Below are 24588 nucleotides of genomic sequence, written 5' to 3'. Positions count from 1 at the left end.
CTACGGAACAGCTGCGGCTCCATATCTTCCAGTGCGCAGCCTACACTATCTGGCGGACGAATATGTGTCTGAGTTTCCAATCGGTGCTTCAGTTATATAGTCGTCATTTTACGTAGACGATTTGCTGTGCGGTGCGGACGACGCTAACGCGTTACACACTCTTAAACATCAGTTTGTCGAAGTACTTCATCGTGGACAGTTTCCATTATCGAAGTGGCACTCAAACCATCCGGACTTCATGGAAAGTCAAGTAACAAAGGAACCCAATATCTCCGACGAATTTGCGACCAGCGCATTAGGAGTAACGTGGCACCAACGCACTGATCTATTCTCTTTCACATTCAAGCCAAAACAAGAATACAATTCTGTTACAAAACGGAAAATATTGTCCATCGTCTCCTCGCTATTCGACCCACTTGGTTTGTTATCACCGCTAATTATAAAGGCTAAAATAATCCTGCAGGAGATATGGTTATTGAAGCTCGACTGGGATGAATCCGTACCGCAACACATTCAACAATCTTGGACGAACTGCTTAGCATCATTGAATTCACTGTCGTCGCTTACCATACCTCGCTATTGTTTGCAACCAAATGTACGCAGCATACAAATAGATGGGTTTTGCGACGCATCAATTCGAGCATATGGCTGCTCAGTATACGTAGGTACTGAAACCTCCCGTGGTCATGTTTCCGTTCAGTTGCTGACATCAAAGACGAAAGTCGCCCCTGTAAAAAAGCAGTCGCTTCCCAAACTTGAGCTCTGCGGTGCACATCTTCTGGCTTGTCTGTACGCCAAAATAAGGAACATTTTTACTGATAAGCCCGTAAGTAGCTACTTTTGGACTGATTCGTCACTTGTGTTACATTGGCTACAACAGCATTCAATAACACTCAACTTTTTTGGGAAATCGAGTATCTGAGATACAAGAGTTGACCGTAACTAGATATTGGAAACACGTACCAACGCGCGAAAATCCAGCTGACCTCGTATCTCGGGGTTGCCCCACTGCAGAACTGAAGTCGTCGAATTAGTTTTCTGGACCATCCTTTTTGCTTCAGGATCACACAAAATGGCCAAACAGCAAGTCGCCAACTGATCTTGACAATCAACGCGGAGAAGGGTAAAACGACACTCACAATAACGAAGGAGACAAACCATATTCTCGACGTCATAAATGGCATTAGTTCGCACCCTCATTGTTTACGCCTCGTCGCCTGGCTTTTTTGGTTCTGTGACGCGTCACCATCGCCTGAAGAAATTCGGCGCGCTTCACACTGCATAGCATGGAACTTTCAGCAACAGCACTTCTCTGTCGACTTTCAAATGCTAAAGAAAAATCAAGCTTTAAAAAGTCACTTGAAGTTTGTCACTCCATTTATTGACAATTCGACCGGGTTCGAGCTCATCAAGGTTGGTGGTCGTCTCGATTACGCCGATTTACTAGACAGTCAAAAACACCCAATTCTTCTGCCCAGCAACTCACAACTCGTGCCGACATATGTACGACACCTGCATATCCGAAATTATCACGCAGGTCCCAAGGCATTAGTTGCTTTGATGCGCCTTGAATACTGGATTGTCAATGCCAGAGATGTGGGCCGTCGTGTTGTTGTTGTTGTTGTAGCGGCTACACCAACCCCGCCCAGATCGGTTGATATCTCAGTCGTTGTCGTCAAGTTCCACTAACGGCAGCCCTAGGAAGCGTGCAGCCGCTATCGGGTCGGTCCAAAAGGACAAAGCCGTTAGCGTGGTCGGGTTATCCGGGCATGCGAAGAGATGTTTCGAGTCATGTGGGGTCTCTCCGCATTCCGGACACTCATTTGACACATCCTCGTTCAATCTACTTAGGTAAGAGTTTAACCTGCTGCTGTAGCCAGAGCGAAGTTGGGCAATTGTCGTTCGTGTCTCCCGAGGCAGATGAAGCTCCGTCCGTCTATGTCCGGTGGTGGTGTGCCTAAAATTGCATTCACAGGTCTAGAGTCTACATAACTAGCTGACAGGTCCAGAGGCTGCTTGACGAACCTCTGGACTACGTCCGTCAGTTCATATAGATGCCTCCTGACGTGCCTCTCCTCTGCAAGCAGCTGTCTGTTCGGGTGGCCACTTCTGTGGCTCCCGATCAGAAACTGCTTGCAGAGCATTGTGTTGTGCTCCTTTATGGGGAGCATTTGTGCCTCGTTGTGGAGGTGATGTTCTGGTGACATCAGGAGGCATCCTGTCGCTGTCCTGAGTGCGTTGTTCTGTACAGTCTGTAGCTTCGTCCACTGCGTCCTACTAGTCCCCGGCGACCACACTGATGGTGCGTAGTTTAAAACCGGCCGGCCGGCCTATTTCCTTGTATGTTGCCAGCAACGTTTCTTTGTCTTTGCCCCAAGTACTACCGGCTAGAGACTTGAGGACCTTGTCTCGGCTTTATTGACAATAGCGGTTGCGTGCGCAGAGAAGGAGAGCAGGCTGTCGAATGTTACTCCGAGTATTTTGGGATTATTCACCGCCGGAGTTGGTGTGTCATCGACGTGAATTCCCAGCGGTAGCCTGACCTCCTTCGTCCAGGTTGTGAACAGGGTCGCAAAGGATTTCGTAGGGGAGAGGGCTAGACACTTTGCAGTGAAAAAGCGAGAAAGTTCGGAGAGATACTCGTTTACTTTCGAACACAGGTCATCAATTCCATTCACAGTCGCCATGATCAAGCAATCGTCGGCGTAAGAGTCAATCGAGACTCCCTCTGGTGGTTGAGGGAGCTTTGAAATGTAAAAGTTAAACAGTAGCGGGGAAAGGACACCACCCTGTGGAACCCCCTGTTTTATTTTTCTAGGTTTACTCGATTTGTCTCTAAGCATTGCCGACGAGTGTCGACCACTCCGATAATTATAATTTGCCGTTTGAGCCTCTGTGGGTGAGAGGAAGCCTCTATATCTTCTAGTAGCTTGGAATGGCAGACGGTGTCAAACGCTACTAGAATCGTTCTCTCACAGGGACGGTTACGGTTAAGGCCACGAGTTATCTGAGTGTTTATGTACTGTGCACTTTACGGAAACCATGCTGATGCTTCGCCGGGGTCAGGTGGTTTGTGAAATACGGGAGCAGCAAGGCCTCGAGTGTCTTCGCTACCGGGGAAAGGAGTGTTATCGGCCGATAAGAATCTCCTTTGTTGGCAGTTGTAGTTAACAATATATAAATTTATTTAAAAAAAAAAAAGGTTTAATCTAAAAATCCAAATGAAATTATGTTGTTTACAGCTCAAGAAAAATATTTGAAGTAATCTAATTTTCTCTTTGATGTTTGAACTACAAAATCACTTAAATATAAAATTTTTAAAATTACAAAGTTGAAATTAACACAGTACAATAAAAGACAGTAACACAAATACAAACCCTACAATGCTCCCCCTTCTAGAGAATTAATGTTATATAAATTAAAAGTAACTCGTTTCTTATTTGATGTTGTGTTATTAATTATATTAGTGTTTGTTTCTGGTATTCGTTCTGTTTCAGTGATTGCTGGTTTTAGTCTGTCTATTGGAATTGTTTTAACCTCATAATCTACTTCAGGGTTTGAAATATTTTTTGTTTTTTTCAACAACCTTATAAGGTCCTTCGTATGGTTGTTGCAATGATCTTTTATTAATAATATATATATGTACATATACGCCAGTATCAGAATTTTGATTATGTTTTAAATTTGATTTACCATTTTTAAAATGTTCCCGGAAATTGCCTAATACTTCAGTTGGGGAAACATTTTCTTCACATGGAACCACAAGTTCACCGGGTAGGCGTAAATTTTGCCCAAAAACCATCTCAGATGATGTGGCTGAAATACTTTCTTTATACATCGATCGTAAACCCAGAAGTATTATCGGCAGCTCATCATACCAATTGTTGGTTCCATTTCTAGCCATTATCGTAGCTTTTAACTGCCTGTGAAACCGCATGCAGAAGTTTTAACGTGATGACTAACAAGCAATTCCGAAAACAATTTTGACATAAACTCTGTAGTGATTTTTAATGGTACCCCAAAACGTGAAATATATTCTCTAACAAATTTATTTGCAGCCACTGCCGCTGAAATGTCCTTTTATGCGTATGCCTCGGGCCAACGAGTGAACCTGTCAACCATTGTAAAAATGTAACGATGTCCTTTCGATACAGGAAGAGGTCCAACAATATCTAAATGGATATGATCAAATCTACTTTTGGGAATCGGAATTTTAATTACTGGAGATTTACCTTCGATTTTTGACAATTTATACATTCTTTTGACCAAATATTAATTTCGTTTTGCATTTTTGGCCAATAGTACTTTTTAAAAATTAGACGACGTGTAGCTTTTATACCAGGATGTGTAATGTCATGTAACATATTAAACACCGTCTTGCGTAAACTATTTGGAACAAATGGCCTAGGATTCTCACCTGTCATTTCACACCAAATATTAAAATTTAAAAGTGGAATTTGAATTAATTTAAGGTTATGTGATGTAGCTCCAGATTTTAATGTGTTAAGTTCCTCATCCTGTTCTTGTTCATTTTGTAAAACTTTGAAATTCAGTTCTGTACCCTTAATTGCATCAACTTCGAAAGCTCGAGATAATGTGTCAGCTATAATGTTCTCCTGTCCTTTAATATATCGTATGTCATTAGTAAATTGTGCAATGAATTCCATATGTCTAGTTTGTCTCGGACTACGTTCGGGTTTTGAACTCAAAGCATACATCAAAGGCTTGTGATCCGTAAAAACTGTAAATTGTCGTCCTTCTAAAAGATAGCGAAAATGTTTAATGTTCAAATAAATAGCTAGCAACTCCCTGTCAAATGCACTGTACTTAACTTCGGATGGAGAAAGTTTCTTAGAAAAGAAAGCTAGTGGCTCTGTTTTGTTATCAAACGTTTGATGTATGACACCACCAATTGCCGTATTAGATGCATCCACATTTAAAGAGAGTTTGGCATCTTTGTTAAAATGATTTAACAATATCGTCGAGGCAAACTTTTCTTTAATACATTCAAAGGCTTTATTTGTTGTGTCATCCCAAATTAAGGACTTGTCACGTTTCTTAGTTGTTCGATTGATTAAATCGTAGATAACTGCCGTAAATTCAGCTAATTTTGGTACATATCGATGGTAATAATTAACCATGCCTATAAATTTCTGCGCCTGTTTAATAGATTTAGGACGTTCAAAACTACGAATAGCTATCACTTTTTCATCAGAGGGTCTAATTCCTGCCCCAGAAATATTATGTCCTAAAAAGTCAACACTTGTTACACCGAAAGTACATTTACTTGGTTTGATATTTAACCCGTACTCTGTTAGGCGTTGGAAAAGTATATGGAGATCTTTAAAATGCTGTTCTTCATTTTCACTTGCAACCAATAGATCATCAATATATGTAAAAACAAAATCTAAACCACTAACTATTCATTAATAAATCTTTGAAAAGTTTGCGCTGAATTTCTTAGTCCGAAAGGCCTTCGTATAAATTCACACATACCGAAAGGTGTCGCTATTGCAGTTTTATAGATATCCTCTTCTGCCATTGGAATTTGGTGGTAGGCTCTCACCAAATCTAATTTCGAAAATACATACTTATTTCTGAGATTCATGTTAAAATCTTGAATATGAGGTAAAGGATAACGGCCCGATACAGTCACAACGTTAAGTCTCCGAAATATATATAGCTGATATTTCGGTTTTATTAATCACTTCCCAAATATTATCAACTAGTTTCACCAATTCATTTATATCATTGGTACTTGAACTAGCTAATATCACACTAAGATTTTTTGGCAATTTTCTCAGCCAAAGTTTCTTTAAAATATCTTGACTCAATTTGGAACCTGCAAGCAACATGAGCGACCGACAAAATTCAGAGGGTTTACGATCACCCATCTCTGAATCTGACAAAATTTTATCTAATTTCTTATTTTCGCTTAAAGAATGCCTTTCAATTAAGACTTTCTTTAATTCTGAAAACTTGTTGTTATGCGGAGTATTTTGAATGAAATCTAATATTGTAACTATTACTTCTTGCGGAAGCGCTGTGATTGTGTGTTCACATTTTGTAGTATCTTGTGTAATGTTTTTCATGTTAAATTGCATTTCTGTATGTACAAACCAAGCTTCTGGACAACTTGTCCAAAACTGTGGAAGCTTGACTGAAGTTGCATACACTAGCATAAGGATTTGCCAACTCCTCTTGAAAAGAGTTGTTTTGCAAATCTATAAGCGAGTCATTTAAATTATTAGTCCGTGTAGATGTGTGTATATCATGTGGGGGTGAACGAAACATTATGATAACTTCACACAAATAATCTCTAAAAGGAGTGTTTAAAACTGATCCGAAACAAGTTTAAATATACGGTACAATGAAAATATATTATATATATATCTAATTTCAAGGGGGAAAAAAAATTTCATAAATATTAGACAAAAAGATACAGCTCACCACTGTGTACTGAAATTGCTGGTATTAACAGCGACCGGACGTTGCTTATTGCTGCAGCTGCTTTGTATGTTCCTTTGGTTACTGTACCAGTTGCTGCCTGCACTTTCGCTACTCAAATGCTTTGCCGTCGTCGGATGATAGTAATAATAATGATTGATGTGGGGTAGTGCAATACCAAGCTGTGATGGTAATTGTGGGAATTCTCCTAGCTGTTGGCGAGTCGGCCAGGTCGGAAAGAAGTTGGACTATGTCTTGTCGAAATAGCCAAGAAACCATCGGCACTAGGTAATGCAGCAGCAGCAGTAGATATCGTAGGTTCTTAATGTTCATAATTCACTTATCGTAGGCCGGTGAACTCGATTGCATTGGCTGTGAACAGGATAGTGAGACAATCAGTTATTGCACATGTTGTGGTTGATGATTCAAGCTGTTGACAGTGATAGTTTTGTTGCAGTTTCAACAGTTGGGCTCCTTGCACCAGTAAAACAATAGGATGGAATTTCACAAGTTAATACGATAATCCTGTTAGCACACCGGTAACTCCTAGTGAAATATTTTTGGTGCTGATTGCTTGCTTGCAGTACGTAATATCTCCTGGCAGGATCGCCAATTGTAGTTAACAATATATAAATTTATTCAAAAAAAGGTTTAATCTAAAAATCCAAATGAAATTATGTTGTTTACAGCTCAAGAAAAATATTTGAAGTAATCTAATTTTCTCTTTGCTGTTTGAATTACAAAATCACTTAAATATAAAATTTCTAAAATTACAAAGTTGAAGTTAACACAGTACAATAAAAGACAGTAACACAAATACGAAACCCTACAGCAGGTTTCCCCGGTTTGAGCAGTGGGACCACTCTCCCCGCCTTCCAGATGTCTGGGATGATGAGAGTGGCCATAGACAAATTGAGGACCTCCGTTAGGTATTTAATTTTTCAGCATCAGCATGCATATTGCGTCGGGACCCATGGCTTTGGAGGCTTTCGCCTTCCCGATGGCCACCGCAAGTGAAAGCAAGAGGAGCACAGGTTGTTGGCAGTTTGTGCAGCCTTCTGGTCACTCGACGCTTGGCTTTGTCCACCGGAGGATGCAGTATGAACTGCCGGCTAAAATAGCTCGCGCATCGCTCCGGGTCCGACGAAGCATGGTCGCCGAAAGAAATTTCGGCTCTGTCATCGTGCTTCGTCGGATTGGAAAATGACGTCACGGTTGACCAAAGCTTACTCACACCAGAGGTGAAGTTACAGGTCTTAGATGCTCTTCCCACTTCTTCCGCTTATGTACGTTTACTAGTTGCCAAATCTCCGCGTTGAGATCCCTGATACGGGGATCTCCGGGATCGGCCTAACGAAGGCTATCAAGCTCATCGGCTAGAACAGCCGCTTCAGCAGGGAAATTTGGACGTGGGTCCGTAATACATCCTGCCGGTACGAAGCGAGCTGCAGCAGCGGTGACAATCCTGCGGAACTTACGTTTACCAAGGTGGACGTCGGTTGGTGTGGGGAGAGCAGTGAAGGTGTTTTCAGTAAATTCCGCGAAGCCTTTCCAATCAGCTTGTGCCCCGGAAGCAAAGTCGGTTGGTTTATCGATCGAGATGACTATGGGCAGATGGTCTGATGCTAAAGTCAGCATAAGTCGCCATGATATGCTGTTTATCAGACCAGCGCTGACCATTGTTATGTCTGGCGAGCTGCAGCAACTGCCCATAAACCTGGTGGGTGCGTCGTCGTTCATTGTGCAGAATGTCGAATCGCCTATCTGCTCAGCCAAGTCAGTTCCCCTACGATCGTTTGACAGGCTTGAGTGCCAAAGATCGTGGTGCGCATTAAAGTCGCCTACTACCATACGGTTTTCACCTCTGAGCAGCGCGCCTATGTCAGGGTGATATCCTGCCGGGCAGCAGTTGACAGGGGGTATATAAACGTTAAATATTTCTGCCCTGACATTCTAGGGTGGTATCCCTGCGTTCCATGTCTGCTTCGATAAGACGATACTGCACGGTGTGGTGCGTAATGAACGCTAAGCCACCACCATTATCTCGATCGCGATCTCGACGGTGCACGTTGTACCCGGCACAATTCAACAGTGTTGAATTGCTGTGCAACTTCGTCTCTTGAATCGCAGCTATCAATATGCCATGCCTTCCCATGAACACGGTTATCTCTTCGATCTTGCTCTGAAGCCCGTTACAGTTAAATTGAAGGAGCTTCATGTGGTTCGGGAGACGTGTGGTGATGCGGGGTGCGAGGGATGTGTTTGGGCGTGACGCCGTTGGCTGTGTGCGCTACTGAGGTGGTTGCCGGCCTGTGGTGGTGGCGGGAGGCGCCGCAGTTGAGATCTACAGTTGAGTGGTGCGCCGAGCTGAGCATGCCCTAAAGTGGCACCAGCCAAGGCAGGTGTTGCACTTGACTGATGTCACAATACGGAATATCCTGGTCTGACATACCGTGCAGAGTATAGGAGGAACCAGGAGTTGTTGGCGGCGGCGTGTGGGTAGTGGTGCGGTTGTGTGTGTTTTGTGGTCTGTCGTGGCTGTGGTATGGTCTGTGGTGTTGTTATGTTGTTGTGCTGTGGTGACTGTGTGGGCTTCTCAGGTGGACTGGGGTTAGCCGTGGAGGCTGCTCTGTTTGAGCAGCAGGGGGCCACGTACGACGTGGTCCACTGCTGATGTGTCCGTAATCCTGAGCAGACTCTAGGGTGACTCCACCCCTCGCAGGCATTACACTCGGCTGAGGTGGAGTTGTGGGGTAGTCGTCTCTGGCATACACAGCAGGTGTAGAATTCTGGCCCTGGGTTTCACTCGATGCCCGCCCTGCGTAGAAGAATACGTAGCGAATGTAGCCCCATGGACGAGCAATTTCTGAGATACTTCGCCGACCTAATCGGGGTTAGATTGCCGAAACAACAGCCCTTGGTCGGGTAAAACCCGAGTCATTCCGGCACGTAGAACCGGCTGTCGTAGGAATGGGCTATCGTGTCGTTCGTGCTTGTGTACATTGCGTTCGGTACAAGCCTACACTGCTGCAGCAAGTCATGGGACCGCTACCATCTCCAACCATCGCGGTCATTTGAACGCTGCGGACTTAATTTTTGCGGCCCAATAAACACTTATATGCGAATTCGAGGCTAGGCGCCTACCAAATCATATTTGGCTGTATTCGTTTGCCTTGTCACTAAGGCGGTTCACATCGAGGTGATCTCTGACTTATCTACAAAGGCATTTCTGAATGCTCTGAAACGTATGGCTGGTCGCCGAAAGATGCCGTACGACATTTTTTGTGACAACGCCACGAATTTTGTAGGAGCATCCAACCACCTAAAGGAGCTTAAGCAATTTCTCTTTAAAGATGAAACTCATAAAGAAATTATTAACTTTTGCTCATCAGACTTCATTAATTTTCATTTGATTCCACCCAGGGCACCCCACTTTGGCGGCCTCTGCAAGACAGCAGTCAAAAGCGGAAAGGGACTACTCTATAGCACATTGGCAAACGCAAGACTAACCCTTGAAGAACTGAGCACGGTTGCGGTGGAGATAGAGGCTATACTAAACTCGCGCCCGCTCTCACCGCTATCAGCAGACCCCAATGACTTTGAAGCACTCACTGCTGGACATTTTTTGGTCGGTTACTCGTTACGCGCCCTACCCGAACGCTCACTCGAAGACAGAAACACATCGAATTTGGACCGTTACGATATGATCACCGCCATCAAGCAACGCTTTTGGCGCCGCTGGTCTGCAGATTATGGCAACGAATTATGATCACGGGTCAAGTGGACGTCACCGGCGCCGATAAAAAATATAGAAGTCGGACTTGAGAACCGGCAAACCTTAAAATAGTGCAAGTAACCAAAAAGTTACACAAAAGGTTTTGTTTTGAGAGAAAGTACACTGTTTCCATATCTGTCAGTTTGCAAAAGCTAAGTCCCGCAAGTTACATAAAAATAACCAACTGAATCTTTTTCCAGACAAGACATGCATTGCTGATAGCTCTGGTCCATTCCTCGCTTTAGCAAATGCATCTGGGACGCACATAGTTCTTATTCTTCTTATTTGGCGCCTGAGAGATTTTGGCCGAGTCCAAACAGTAAGTCAGTCGTTTCTCTTCTGTGCCAACTGACGCCTATGGGAAATGCCAAGTGAAGCGAAGTTCTTCTCCGCTTGGTCCTTCTATCGCAGTGGGGCCTTCCTCTTCCACCATCACAACCCGCGTTGATAACTTCTAGAGCTGGAGCATTTCTGTCCATTCGTACGGCATGACCAAGCCAACATAGCAGTTGTATTTTGTACATAGGCAAAAATAAAAATAAAATATTTTCTTGCGTTCTATTTATTAAAATAATGTGACAATACACTTTCAAGTTGTAAAAACACAGTGCTCGTAAAGCCATAAAAGTACTATCTTGCCCTCCGGAGTTATATTTTTTAAGAACAATCCACAAACTCGTCACTTGTTCGGATCGTTCCTGAATTTGCATGTGACGTATTTGTTAAATAGTTTATTTAATTGGGAAGTGCGAAACTGGTTGCGGATCGACGAATACCTGGTCTAAGCTAACTGTGGTCAAATGATCAGATGTCTCATTGCCAGGCACTCCCGAGTGACCCGGCACTCAGAGTAAAGCGAGCTGGTTATGTTTGCCAACATTACTTGCATTGTAGAACTAGTTTGGAAGTACTTAGATAGAGGGCTGGCCAATGACTTAAGTGCAGCTGGGCTGTCGCTATCTATGGCCTTGAGGATTGCAAATACTTCAGCCGGAGGACCGAAGCAAATTCCGTAAGAAAAAAGTAAAGATTATCCCCATTAACCTCGAAAAGGTCCAAGATTCAGTGTGCAAGATCGGGCTCAGTGCTGGTATTAAACAAGCATTCCCCCTAAGGAAAGTCAGCATTATAGACGCAAGTGCTCAAATCTCTGTCGCGCCTCAGTCAGTGTTATACCAATATCCGTTTCTTTTTAGTCTGCAGGTGACTTTGAAGGCTTCATCACGTATGAAGACACAAAGTGACGGTAAGTGCAGCAGTGCGTGAAGAGCACTATACACCACTCTTAAAAATTTAAGTAAAATAAAGAGGCAACCATTTTGTTCCTTACTATCGAAACCAGATACATTTGCGTGACCCCAACTTACAACTCGTGGGCCCCCATATTTTTTTAATGCCAGCGTTGACCCCGTCGAGTCTCCCATGGACCCCTGGGGGTCTGCCTGGACCTCTTTGGGAATCACTGGTCTAGCAGATGAATGTATGTATGTATGTATGTACTTATGTATGTATGTAAGGCATTAGTATTTTACGTCTTCGTTTACAAAAATATATGGAATTATATCAAACTTTAAAAAATGTGGAGTATAATAAATATTTATTATTAACAATTATGCAGCCTTTTTCCATTATTTTTAAGATTCAGTGATTTAAATTTTAAATTGATCTGGTAGGAAATTCGACTTGGAAGCATGTACGCAGCAGCGATAATCCCGCGGACATGGGAACAAGACAATGCAAACCTCTCGACTAAGCCTCCTCTTCTCTGTGGTGGCATGGGCCCGAATGGCTAACCCGACACCTGGCCAAAATCAGCTGCGCGCTCCATTAACCCTCCGGAGGTCCGCCGAGTCAACGCCTTTCACGCTGCCGAAGATGAATCCGACATTTTAGATCGCTTATCGTCCTTTTCCCGCATGCTTAAAGTTATGGCATATGTCTGCAAGTTCTTAGATCGCTTAAAGAGCCGAACTCAAGCCGCACAGGGTCCTCTCTCATTACCCCTATCGCACAATGATCTCCGCTCCACCAAACGTCGTCTCATTGCCTTAATGCAAAACCGTTACTTCCCCCGCGAAGTTTCATGCTTATCGCAGTCAGTGCCAATCGCTAAGAAAAGCCATTGCTAGTTATCAACCCCTTTCTAGACAAATGTGGGTTGCTCCGGGTCAATGGTCGTTTGGCCCACTCCACTCAGCTATAATGAGCGTCACTCATTATACCCGAAAAATCTCGATTTGCTGCTCTCTATCTTCGTTTTCTCCACGAACTTCTCTTACACGCAGAAATTCGGCTCACGCAGCAAATGATAAGACAGGAGTGCGGCGTTGCACTAACGCTCCGCCTTTCACCACCACCGGTGTAGATTTTGCTGGGCTTTTCAAGTAAAAGCCTCCATGCTAAAGTCCTCCACCATTGTGAAAGGCTACGCGGCCGTATTTGTGTGTTTCACGACAAAGGCGGTTCACCTTGAGCTGTGCTCTGATTTAACAACAAACGCATTTCTCGCCGCGTTTGCCCGTTTTGTTGGGCGTCGAGGCTGTACAGCAAGAATGATGAGCGACAATGGCACTACTTTCATTGGAGCCAAAAGAGCAACAGAGAAGGGATTATGGGAATCCGCCGTCAAAAGCTTTAAGTTACATCTCAAGCGAACGGCTGGAGCACATAAATTCACGTTTGAAGAATTCACCACTCTATTAGTTAGGATCGAAGCGTTATTTAATTGCAGTCCCATCGCCGCTCTCTCCCAAGATCCAACAGAGTTCACGGCCCTCACCCCTGGCCATTTCTTAAGGGGAACTGCCCTCCTTTCTTCCGGAAGTACATCATAGAAATTTGTCTCACCTCAATAGGTGGGAAAGAGTTAAAGTTATGCACCATCAATTCAGCCGCCGTTGGAAGGAAGATTATCTCAAAGACCTTCAGAAACGTAATAGGTGGAAAGACACTAAAGTTTCACCGAAATCTGGAGAATGCGTCCTCATTACAGATGATACGTTGCCGCCCACTGAGTGGCGTCTTGGACGCATTGAAACGACCCATCCCGATCCAGATGAACATATTCGCGTAGTTGACGTACGCACCAAAACCGGCATACTCACTCATTCGATTGTAAAGCTATGCCCTTTGCCATCCGCAAATTTCCCTTTAACCCCCACAGCAGATAACTAAACAACTTTTCACCGACTGCACTATACCCGCACTGCTTACCTACATTTGTTTATCACAGTTACTTGGCAGGCAATACACGAGTATGCAGCGCTTCCGGGCCCTACAGCCCCATCAGAGGTTTACGATCCTGCGCGCGCACCATATTGCACGAACTGCCTCGCGCTCTCACACCGGACCGTGGACTGTTCCTCCAATGGGAACTGCCGAACGTGTGGACAGTTCCACCATACGCTTCTGCACCGCAGCGAGGTCAACGCATCTAGTGGCCATACCATGCACTCAGCACAACCGCCAAAGGGAGTCCCTTGTACAAGGAGCACATTCATTAAGTTTCAACGCAATCACCGCGCTACCATTAATGGTCCTCAATCTCGCCGCTCTGTACCGCAGAACATACGCTCCGTTCAACGCAGGCAACACATCGTGCAACGCAAACAACGCCCGTGCAACGCAATCATCGCAGCACCTATCAAGGCAAGGCCACTAAGCTCTTGGTGCACGAAGCCATGCGCACCCTTAAAGAGAGTTGAAGGATGTACTAGCCGCTTAGCGCGTCTAGGCGAGGTAGGATGGCTAAGCGAGTATAGCCCAACGAGTCACGTTGCATTTTACATGTATTTATACTTATTTATCATCAGGTATTTTGATTCACTGTCATTGTATTGCTGCATTTCTCATGTTTAAAGTAAATTCGAATTGAATTGTAATAAAATGTAATTAGAAAAGTTGTAATTGAATTGAATTGTAATCGAACACCCTTAATTTTAGAATTTAATTGAATTGTACAGAATCAGACCTAAGAAAGGCAGCTGGCAATGTCAAGGTCGATAACGCAGACTAAGAATGACAGTGTAGGAAGAAAAAACAAAAGTGACATTTTGTATCAAGTTTAAGTTTCGCAAATCACCAATCGTTCGCTTTTTCGCAACCCGCCGCCGGTGTAATTTTTATATCGCTGTATACGCCTTATATCTAAACTAAATAAATTCTCGCCTTTGTCAAGTCCAAAGCGTGTTTTAATTTATACCAATCAGTTACCGAGCTCCTGTTTGCCGCGCTATTCACGATTTTGGTGTGCAGCAAAATTTGAACCCGGTGTTCGCAGATTTTGTGACGCCTCTCTTTGGGATCGTAATCCCCACCGCCAGTAACATCCGCAGCACCCACTTCATCGCTAACCATCACCACCGCCAGCAGTTCCACCGCCAGCAACTCATCGTTCCCCTCCAACCACTGCCGTCCACCGCCATCAATTCCCCTGAGCCCGAGCTCACCTGGACAGTCTCCCAGCACCGTCACCCAGCATCCCGAGATCTCTAGGGCTCAAACTCGTCGTAGAATATCTATACGAATCTTCATTACGAACGGATTCAGTGAATACTTCACGGATTTCGAATTTAGGGTCGTAGCCATTCGGATTTTGTGATAACACTTTCGTAGATTTCACGAAAATCGAAGCTATGATGGATTCTGTGATGCAATGTTTTATGCAAACGTGCTTGTTACAATTAATACAACAAATTTTTGTTATATTATTCCTGACTTAAATTTCTTTTGCGTAGCTGGTTCGTTTCTATATAATTTAAAAACATCCTTTTTCTCTAAAACCTCAGCCGCATATTTGTATGACGACACCAACTTTCAAATAGAAATATCAACTGAACGATATAACGCAGCAAATAACCGCTAACTGTGAACCATGCTGCATCTCAAAACCTACAAAGTCACTAAGTGACAGTGGCCGGCTACTACAATTGGTATTTGAAAATCACAAACAGGTTAACAGCTGAGGAGGCTGTACAGAACTATCCTATTACCTTCCTTTTACCCAGCAAGAACAGTGACGGTCACTTTCCTAGTAACGTGACCGTCACGCGTGCCCATTAAGTTCGACACGTTTTGCTATCACATTCTTAATAGTGAATCAAAAATGCTCCCAGAAGTGTTGTGTACGTGTGATTTTTCAAACCAAATAGTTTGCCTGCTTGCTCATATGTGAATAGATTAGCTTGACTACTTACTCATATGCGAAAAATACCTCGCAAGAAAAAACAATAGATGGCACTCCAATCAAAAATTATTACATATGTGTTAGTAACAGCATACAATTTGCGTTTGTGTTGGAGTTTCGGTCACGCTGGTTTTGCTGGGTATTAGCTCGGGATGTAACTATGTAATATTGATGCGCCTAAAAGATGCAGCGATTTCTGTTCTCAAGTTACATACCTGATGACAGTACGAATGGCAATTATAATAGGGAGGTTTTAGTTTTTTTAACTATTATTTTATTTTTGATAAACTTCACTTCTGGCCTCGATTGGCGGATAGTGAAGATCACAAAAATTAGTAAAGCACGCAAAGAGATTTCTGTATCCAATCTCTAAACCTGAAAGCCTTTCATTCTAAAAGTCTCTACCCCTTACCACTGCACATAGGGGTATTTGGCCGATTTAGGCGGCCAAAATTATTTTTATGAAAGTTTTAACTCAAAATATTTAGAAAAGACGTGTTACGATGTTTAAAATAGTAAATGTTTAAAATCAAGTAAATATATGTGGAGGACCAGTGGCGTAGCCAGGATTTGGCTTTGGGAGGGATGAAAAAAAAGTTCCATCGATAACTTAAATTTGAGACACACAATGGCTAGAGGCGTCGCCTGAGTGCATTTTTTCATATATTTATGTATGTGCCAATTTTACCGTTATGTATTTTTTATCTACTCGTTTAATCCATGGGGTATTCATGCTTTATTTAAATTTAAAAATTTAAATTACTATACCGTTTTAAAAATCTGAAAATTCACTGCGGGAAATTTTTGTATTCTCTTTTTGTCTTCGCGTTCTCGTTTTTACGTTTATAAGTTTTGAAAAAAGGTTTTGAACGAACCATTATATCACATTCCTAGGCAAGTTGAAAGAATATTTTCGATACTAAAATTTATTAAAACAAAAACGTTGAAATCAGCTTCATATAGAAACAGTGTCATCGTTAATTAAGAAGAGATGTTCTTAAATATCATAACTTTACGACACTCACATATTGACTAGATTTGACTATTTATTTTATTATACTTTAATTTGAATTATTTGTTTATAAAAATATAGTTTATTCCTTTACAAACACTTAATGAAAATAAGTTCAATTTTGAACAACATTAAAAAAACAAACTTTCTTAAAAATTTCGAACTTTTTATTCCAATTTTATCTCTTAATATTTTGCAGTTTTTTAGCTCATTCAATTTTAGTCTAATAAAGTGCAAATTTAAAGTAGCGGTGATTTACAGTTGATGTATGGCATATTTTTGACGATGTCGGTATTATCTAAGTATGTTCGATGATTTTTTTAATAAAGAAAACGAGCAACGCCTTCATCAAAAAAAAAATAAATATTAAAAATCAACGATAAGTCGCAGCTATGTATTTTAAACTTGCGCTTTATTTGAATTGATCGGGCTACAAAACTGCATACTCAAAATATATATTTATAGGAAATCTAATTAAAAAGCTTTACGAAAGTTTGTTGATTTTGTTTATGTTGCGCAAAGATTAAACCTTGGATTTATACGGGTTTTGTTAAAGTGGAAACTGCATTTTTATAAACAATTAATTAAAATTATATAATTTCAAGAAAAATGGCCAATCTAGTTAACATGTATAAAGTTTTGATAAGCACTTGAAATGTCAAATTTTAGTACTGAATTCAAAGAAGATGTCTCTTTTATCCATTCATTATAAATTTAAAAAATGTGTTTGTTAAGAAGTGTATCTTAAAATATCTGCCTTGACATTTCTGTTAAAAGTGTAAAATATGTAAATGTACCTACATAAACTTTCCCGTGAATACCATCAAAGCATTGGTCTTGAAGGGAATCTATGTATGCATGCATGCATATGACCAAATTAAAAAGTCAATACAATTTACAGTCGAAAAGTACAGTTTTTGTATAGATTATAGATTATTTCCCAACACTGTGGGGAACTAAGCAAAATGGCCTAGTGTATTGCGCAAATATTCAAATACATAATCCACCAACCGATAATTTTATATATTCATTAAAAGATAATTTGTCATTAGTCTGAAATAAAAAAATTTATAAATCGGAAGGGTAAAATAATATTGTGTTATTAATTCAAAAATAAAAAGTTTCATTTCAATGACGAAGGGGGGCGGATCTATCCTCTAAGGCTAACACAAAGCAGAAAGATCGCTGCGTCGGTCGCCAGCTGTTGCAAATAAATAAAATTAAATGAAATGTTTTTTCCTTTTAATCAAATGAAGGCAAGAAATATAATTTTTCATGCAATTATTGATATGAAATATTAATTTATCTCTGGTTAATATGTTAATTTAGTGGCCAAAGTAGTCTCTGCCAAGCTTCATTGAAGAACGCATACTTTTAACTTGCGTTCTGTCAAACCAACGCCAACTACAAAGCCAACGCGAAAGTTCTATGTGGACCAGCCTTAATTATCAAATAGTAGATTGTATTATCCTACATACATACATATGTATGGGGGCTAAACCTGGAATATTCATTTGAAAATGCTGATGTCCTACTCATTTATGAAATGAAAGACAAAATAATGATTTTTATAAATATTATATTCTCATTTATATATATATAACATAGTTACTTAGTAATTACTTGTATGTAAGAATACAAAGACAAATTATTTATCAGAAGCATTGCCCCTTACATATTGAAAAAAAGTAATTAAAGCTCTCAAAAAAGCAAAATCGCTACAGCGAAAAAAGTATTTGAAAAACCGCATAAATTCAAATCCGCATAAAAAAGAACCGCATAAAAAGAGACCTAAGTGTATAAGTTGAAATTTTATAAGAAATTATTGAACATTAAAAACATTATACCTACATAGATATGTATGCACATATGTGCCTACCTAGTAGATAAAACTGGTCAAAATAGCACGAATCTATTCTTCTGTGCATAAGAATATATACATAAATATATACAAACATATGTGTCTGCATGCGTGCATACAATCCTTTACTCGAAATTCTTAGTTGCTGCAATTTTTATCCCATACATTTTTGCCGACCAAACGACGCGTTTGCCTGTCTATTCTGCTTGCCTCATTTTCCTCGCTCGTCTGCTGCTGCAAATGAGTGCCTCGCTCGCAACGACGCCCTCGCGAGGGCAGAGCAAATGAGGGCCTCGTTTGCTTGACGCTCAATTCTTGCGCTGCCCTCGTTTGCGTACTCGCTCGCTGGCTGCTCAGCGCGTGCGCTCGTACTTAACGAGTGCTCATTTGCAAATAGCCTCGCGTGTTGCTCGTGAGTTGCGCTAGCTCAGAGCAAACTAACGAGCGAGCGAGGGTCTAAAATGAGGCAAATCCGAACCCTGGTCATAGGTTGCCATGGATAAAGATCAATATAATGTCTTGCTGTTTCAATCGCATAGTCTGCAAATTTTTTTAAATCAACCTTGTGCACACTTGAGATGACTTCTAAAATTACGTTAATGAGGTCAAAATCAATTCCCCTTATTTCAGCTGCTACTTGAGGGTTGGCATTTGTTTACCAGAATTGTGCAATTTAGTGAGAGCTGCGTGCACCAATACCTCTTTATCTACCGTGCTTCGAATGTCTTTGCTTTTTCTCCGTTTACTTCTCTCTGAGGAGTCTAGAAACTTTTTTTGTGGTCGACTAGATCGCGGCTGCTGCATACCTTTGGGAATTGAAAATGTTCCTTGTAGCCATGCTACGTTACTTCTTCTTTTCCAAGGGGTTTTATCCACCTTTGTATAAACTGTGCTTTTAGTTGTGAAAATTTGTGCTTTATATCTCTTGTTTGTTCATCGGAGAAGGTGTCAGAAGATAATATATCATTTTGAAGAAACTTTATTTTGTTCTCAAAATTCATAGCATTTTGTCGATGCATCTTATAAATAAATATTTTCGAATTACTACTCTATAGCAGGAACCAGTTGGTGACTCTAAAGCAGTGCCCGCCAAACACTTTCCTGGGAAACGAACTATATTCGGCCGTTCACATGTACACAATCGGCTTCTTACACGTACACAATCCGAACGTCAACAGAAAGAGTAGCAGAGCAACAAATTTTATTTAGTTGCATGCAAACAATAGGCGAAGCAGGGTGATGACGCATTATTGTCGAATAAAGTAGGTACACTGAGCAGAAAGAATGAATATTCATTCAAAAATTTTATAACACAATTTTCCGTACATACACCCCTAGAAATAGGTATGTATATGGTACCAAGTCGTGCTTTTTCTTCATATCAAAAGAACTTTGTGAATTATGTATTTTTTTTTTAATACCAGACTAGTCCTCAATTAAAACATACAATATGTTTTGTTATTTATCTTTTGCTTTAGTCTTTATTTTGAACTGTTCTTAAATGTCAAGTTTTACCTAATTTTAAAATAAATTTATATTAGATATATATATTTTCATTTTATTTCTACTTGAAACCAACGAAATTTTCTTTTAATATTCAGAGTGCTCGAAGCACGTTATCTTTTTTGCTCAGAAATCCACACTTAAATTATAAAAAATAATAATAATTGTGTACAATACATACAAAATTTTACCAACTTTTTCCTTTCTCAGGGCCGTTAAATTTCATTATATGTTTCTATGTTGTTTAGATCTAAAAACACGCACAATGAAAAAACTGCAAAAAACCTACCAAAGTTTTTATAATAAGTAATACAACACAGAAATTTTTTTCCGTGCATTACCACCAACACATTCTCATTTTTTATTTCATAACTAATACATTCTCATTTTAAGACTTTTCTCTTTTTGGCGGACACTGCTCTAAAGCAAAGGAAATACTTAAAAATTACAAAGTATGTATGGAAATGAAAATTTTTTTTTTAGATCTATCTTTATTATTGGTCATAAAAATCTCATCGGTAGCTATCGGAAGCTAATTTTTGTGCAGTATACTATCAAAGCTCCATACTATAGAAAGCAACTAGTAACGTAACGTGGAAATGCGTGGAAGTACAACTAAAAGCTTACGGTTTACATAGTAATGAAAAAATAATCACTAAAAAAATATAATATTTCCAATTACTGATTATTACTTAGTTTAAATTATGCTTAACCGAAACTATTTAAAATAAATGTAGTTTTACCTGCGTCTTCAGACTTCATAACAATTTTTATTTGATACTGACCACAATAATAATAATCACTTTTGAACGCAACTGTTTCAAAATTAATGTCGTAAAATAAAACGTGCTCTATCACAAACTGACAAGTTCCGACTCAGATACTCCGCCAAAGCGGCATCACAAGTTCGGGGCAGGGGTTGCCTATTGTTCCGCAACTATTCAACTGTGGCAGGTAGTATTTTTCTTGTTCCTACGATAAGTTAAAAAAAAATAGACTTATGACCGCCTAGATCGATCAAATACCCCTGCGCACTGGTGGCGGAACCAGCGACTAAAATATAAGATACTAACTTTTATTTTAATTGTAAGTTTAGTGTGTTTAATTATAAATAAATTATATTTGACAAAAGTTTTAGGTGATATTATTTTCAAATCTAATGACTCAATATTTCTTCCTCATATACAATTTGCTTACCCTAAGTCGGTAAGCTAATTTAAATAAAGTTTTGTATATCGTTGGCTTAGTGTACACACGGGCTAAGTCCATTTTTTAACTTTTTAGGAGGGACAAAAAACCGTCTAGCTTTTTTTGTTGTTAATATTTTCCTAATCTGTAAATGCAGTTTGCCGTTCTGTCTGGCCCCTTTTGGGACTTACCACATTTTCTCTTTGTGATCTTGTTCTTTTAAAGTGGACTTTGTCATTTTCTATCAACCCGTGGTCATTATTATTTTATTGTTAAATTTATTTCAAATATATTTTATTGTTTTAAAATGAATAATAACCTATTACAGTTCTGTTTCATTGCTGTTAACAAAAATAACTATTTTAAATCATAAATTTATGTACCATTTATAAAGGAAAATAATTTAAAAACAAGTAACTAAAGAAGTATACGTTTGGGCGAAACCGAACTTTATGTACCCGGCTCAGATATCAATTATTGTCGTTTCAACTTTCTCTAAACTACCTTTGCATGATAAGCAGGGGTCTCGTTGGGACTTACCACATTTTCTCTTTATGATTTTGTTCTTTTAATGTGGACTTAGCACATTTTCTATCAACCTGTTTTCATTATGTTTTTTATTGTTAAATATATTTTTTTATTTCATTGCTGCTAACAAAAATAACTTCTAAATCATAAATTTATGTACCATTTATAAAGGAAAATAATTAAAAACAAGTAACTAAAAAAGTATAAGTTTGGGCGAAACCGAACTTTATGTACCCGGCTCAGATATCAAATATTGTTGTTTCAACTTTCTCTAAACTACCTTTGCATGGTAAGCAGGGATGTTTTTCCCGATTTCAAACGTTTTCGATAATATGCTGAGTTAGACTCAATGATATAGACCAATGGCCTTATTCATAAAAAACAAAGTAGCTTTAAAAAAGGTTTATAAACAGAAAAATGAATGAAAACGTCATTTTATAAAGCTCTTTAAACCTACTTTATTCTTTATGAATAATGCCACAATTTTGCTAGAAATCGATAAAGTCGTTACCGAGACACACCTTTTTAGTCATAAAGTGGGCGGTGCCACGCCCAATTCCTAAAAATTCAACAGCTGTCTTATTTATTGTTAAGAGATTGTTGTAAGTATTAACTTGAAGTAAATTAGTGTCCTCAGTTATTGAAATATCGGAATTTTTCTAAACACTATCGATAGTTTGATGTTGTTCACATTGTTGGAATTGGACTATAAAAGATGCATATGCCTACATATTTTCTTTATGGTTTTTGGTATCAAATGTGTTAAATAAATACACGATCTCATTTTGTTTTACACAAGTTATTTTGTGTATACAAATAATCTTTATGGTTTTTGTAGCTACGAAGTGGGTTACTTAAGAATAAGGCTTCCTCCTGGCTGTTGTTATCTCATATAGTATAAGAAGAAACGAAGAAATTTACAGGCGATGGGATCTGTCACATCACTTGCCAGATCTTTCTTGGACCATACAAAATGGATTAAAATTTGCCTATTTGCATTTCACCAATCAATTTTAAATTTGTCGGGCCGTTATATTTTACAATGACAAAAATTTTTTTTTTCAAAACCAATGGCTATTACTTACTCAAAATTTTTTATTGTAGCTTAAAATTATTGTAGGCAATAGAGGTATGCTGTACAAAAAAAACGTAAACAGAAGTCCACAAAAGTTGATATAAAACTATTCGTCGATTTAAATAGTTCACTTTTTACTGCACATGTTTTTACGAGGAGTAAGCATCTAAAGCCTAACCCCGTCAGTGTGAGACTTTAACTCAAACTAAACCTCCTACCGTCATGTGCCGTTCCCCTCCCGGTACCACCGTCAAGGATTTCGTCCGGCTTATAAAACTGTATGACTGCTAGAGTTATAGATCTAGTGAAACATAAAAATATGCATACTTAGAATTTTGAATACCCCTCAAATCTAAACACGCGTTTTTCATAGGTTGAGCCTTATAATTGTTCGTAACTTAACTTCTGTTTATTCAACGAAAGACATTTACAGTGCGTACACGGTGACGCAATCCCTTGATTAATGCAGGTCTTTAAAGCAAAACATTGTTTCCTTTATAAGAGCAACTTCAAACCAATTTAACCTCGATACCTACAACTTTCTGTGTTTATGCATGCCACACACACAAACTTTAAATTGTTTGCCTTTCTATGACTTAAATACCAGTATTCTGGAAAAACTAAAAAGTGGAGTTTCAGTTAAAGTGAGTTAAAATAAACAAATAAATTTTTATCAGAATTAGTCAGGATGAAAGCAAACGTAAAGATAAAAAATGTACATTCCCACGACAGCCGGTTCTAGGTACCGGAATGACTCGGGTTTTACCCGACCAAGGGCAGTTGTTTCGGCGATATAACCCCGTTTAGGTCGGCGAAGTATCTCAGAAGTTGTACGTCCTTAGGGCTGCATTCACTAAGTATTCTTCTACTCAGGGCTGGCATCGTGTCAAACCCAGGGCCAGAAATCTACACCTGCTGTGTATGCCAGAGTCGACTACACCACAACTCCACCTCAGTCAAGTGTAATGTCTGCAGGGGTGGAGTCACCTTAGAGTCTGCTCAGGACTACGGACACATCGACAGTGGACCACGACGTACGTGGCCCCCTGCTGCTCAAACAGAGCAGCCTCCACGGCTAACCTCAGTCCACCTGAGCAGACTCACACAGTCACCACAGCACAACAACATAATAACACCACAGACCATACCACAGCCACGACAGGCCACAGAACACACACAACCGCACCACTACCCACACGCCGCCGCCAACAACTCCTGGTCCCTCCTACAATCTGCACGGTATGTCAGACCAGGATATTCCGTAATGCGCCATCATTCAAGTGCAACACCTGCCTTGGCTGTTGCCACTTTAGGGCATGCTCAGGTCTGCGTACCACGCGAGATTAGACGGGGAACTTCGAGGGCCCATGTTGTGCTGCTCGGTCGCAGACCTCAACTGCGACGCCTCCCGCCACCACCGTAGGGCGGCACCCATCACAGCAGCGCACACAGCCAACGGCGGTAAGAACACACACATCCATTACACCCCACATCACGACACGTCTCCCGAACCATATGAAGCTCCTTCAATTTAACTGCAACGGGCTACAGAGCAAGATTGAGGAGATAACCGTCTTCGTGTCGGCATGGTATATTGATATCTGCGGTCCAAGAGACGAAGTTGCACAGCAATTCAACTCTGTTGAATTGTGCCGGGTACAACGTGCACCGTCGAGATCGCGAGCGAGATAATGGTGGTGGCTTAGCGTTCATCACGTACCACACCGTGTAGTATCGTCTTATCGAAGCAGACATCGACCGCAGGGATACCACCCTAGAATGTCAGGGCATCTCTATCCGGTCAGGCGATGTCGAGCTCGAAATATTTAACATATACATACCCCCTGTCACCTGCTGCCCGGCAGGATATCACCCTGATATAGGTGCGCTCCTCAGAGGTGAAAACCGTATGGTAGTAGGTGACTTTAATGCGCACCACGATCTTTGGCACTCAAGCCTGTTAAACGATCGTAGGGGAACAGACTTGGCTGAGCAGATAGACGATTCGACATTC

The 24588-nt window shown here is 40.5% G+C and overlaps 2 protein-coding genes across 2 annotated transcripts in view; both read left to right on the top strand.

The window, feature by feature from the left end:
- LOC118749212 (E3 ubiquitin-protein transferase MAEA-like) overlaps positions 1-24588 on the top strand; it is an 88829-nt gene that overhangs the window by 21744 nt on the left and 42497 nt on the right. The gene's annotated exons all lie outside the window — the stretch shown is intronic.
- LOC118749204 lies at positions 9349-11798 on the top strand. Its single transcript, XM_036483990.1, has one exon. The coding sequence runs from the start codon at positions 9695-9697 to the stop codon at positions 10214-10216; it is 522 nt and encodes a 173-aa protein (XP_036339883.1). The 5' UTR covers positions 9349-9694; the 3' UTR covers positions 10217-11798.

The sequence above is a fragment of the Rhagoletis pomonella genome, unplaced genomic scaffold (assembly GCF_013731165.1).
Source record: "Rhagoletis pomonella isolate Grant_MI unplaced genomic scaffold, Rhpom_1.0 Rhpom_scaffold_00001, whole genome shotgun sequence".
NCBI classification, from domain to species: Eukaryota; Metazoa; Arthropoda; class Insecta; order Diptera; family Tephritidae; genus Rhagoletis; species Rhagoletis pomonella.
The sequence above is the reverse complement of the archived record's forward strand: the minus strand, read 5'-3'. Positions and strand labels throughout refer to the sequence as shown.

Bases quoted from the DNA above. Each gene is read 5' to 3' on its own strand.
- LOC118749204 (XM_036483990.1), top strand. From the start codon at position 9,695: ATGGCTGGTCGCCGAAAGATGCCGTACGACATTTTTTGTGACAACGCC.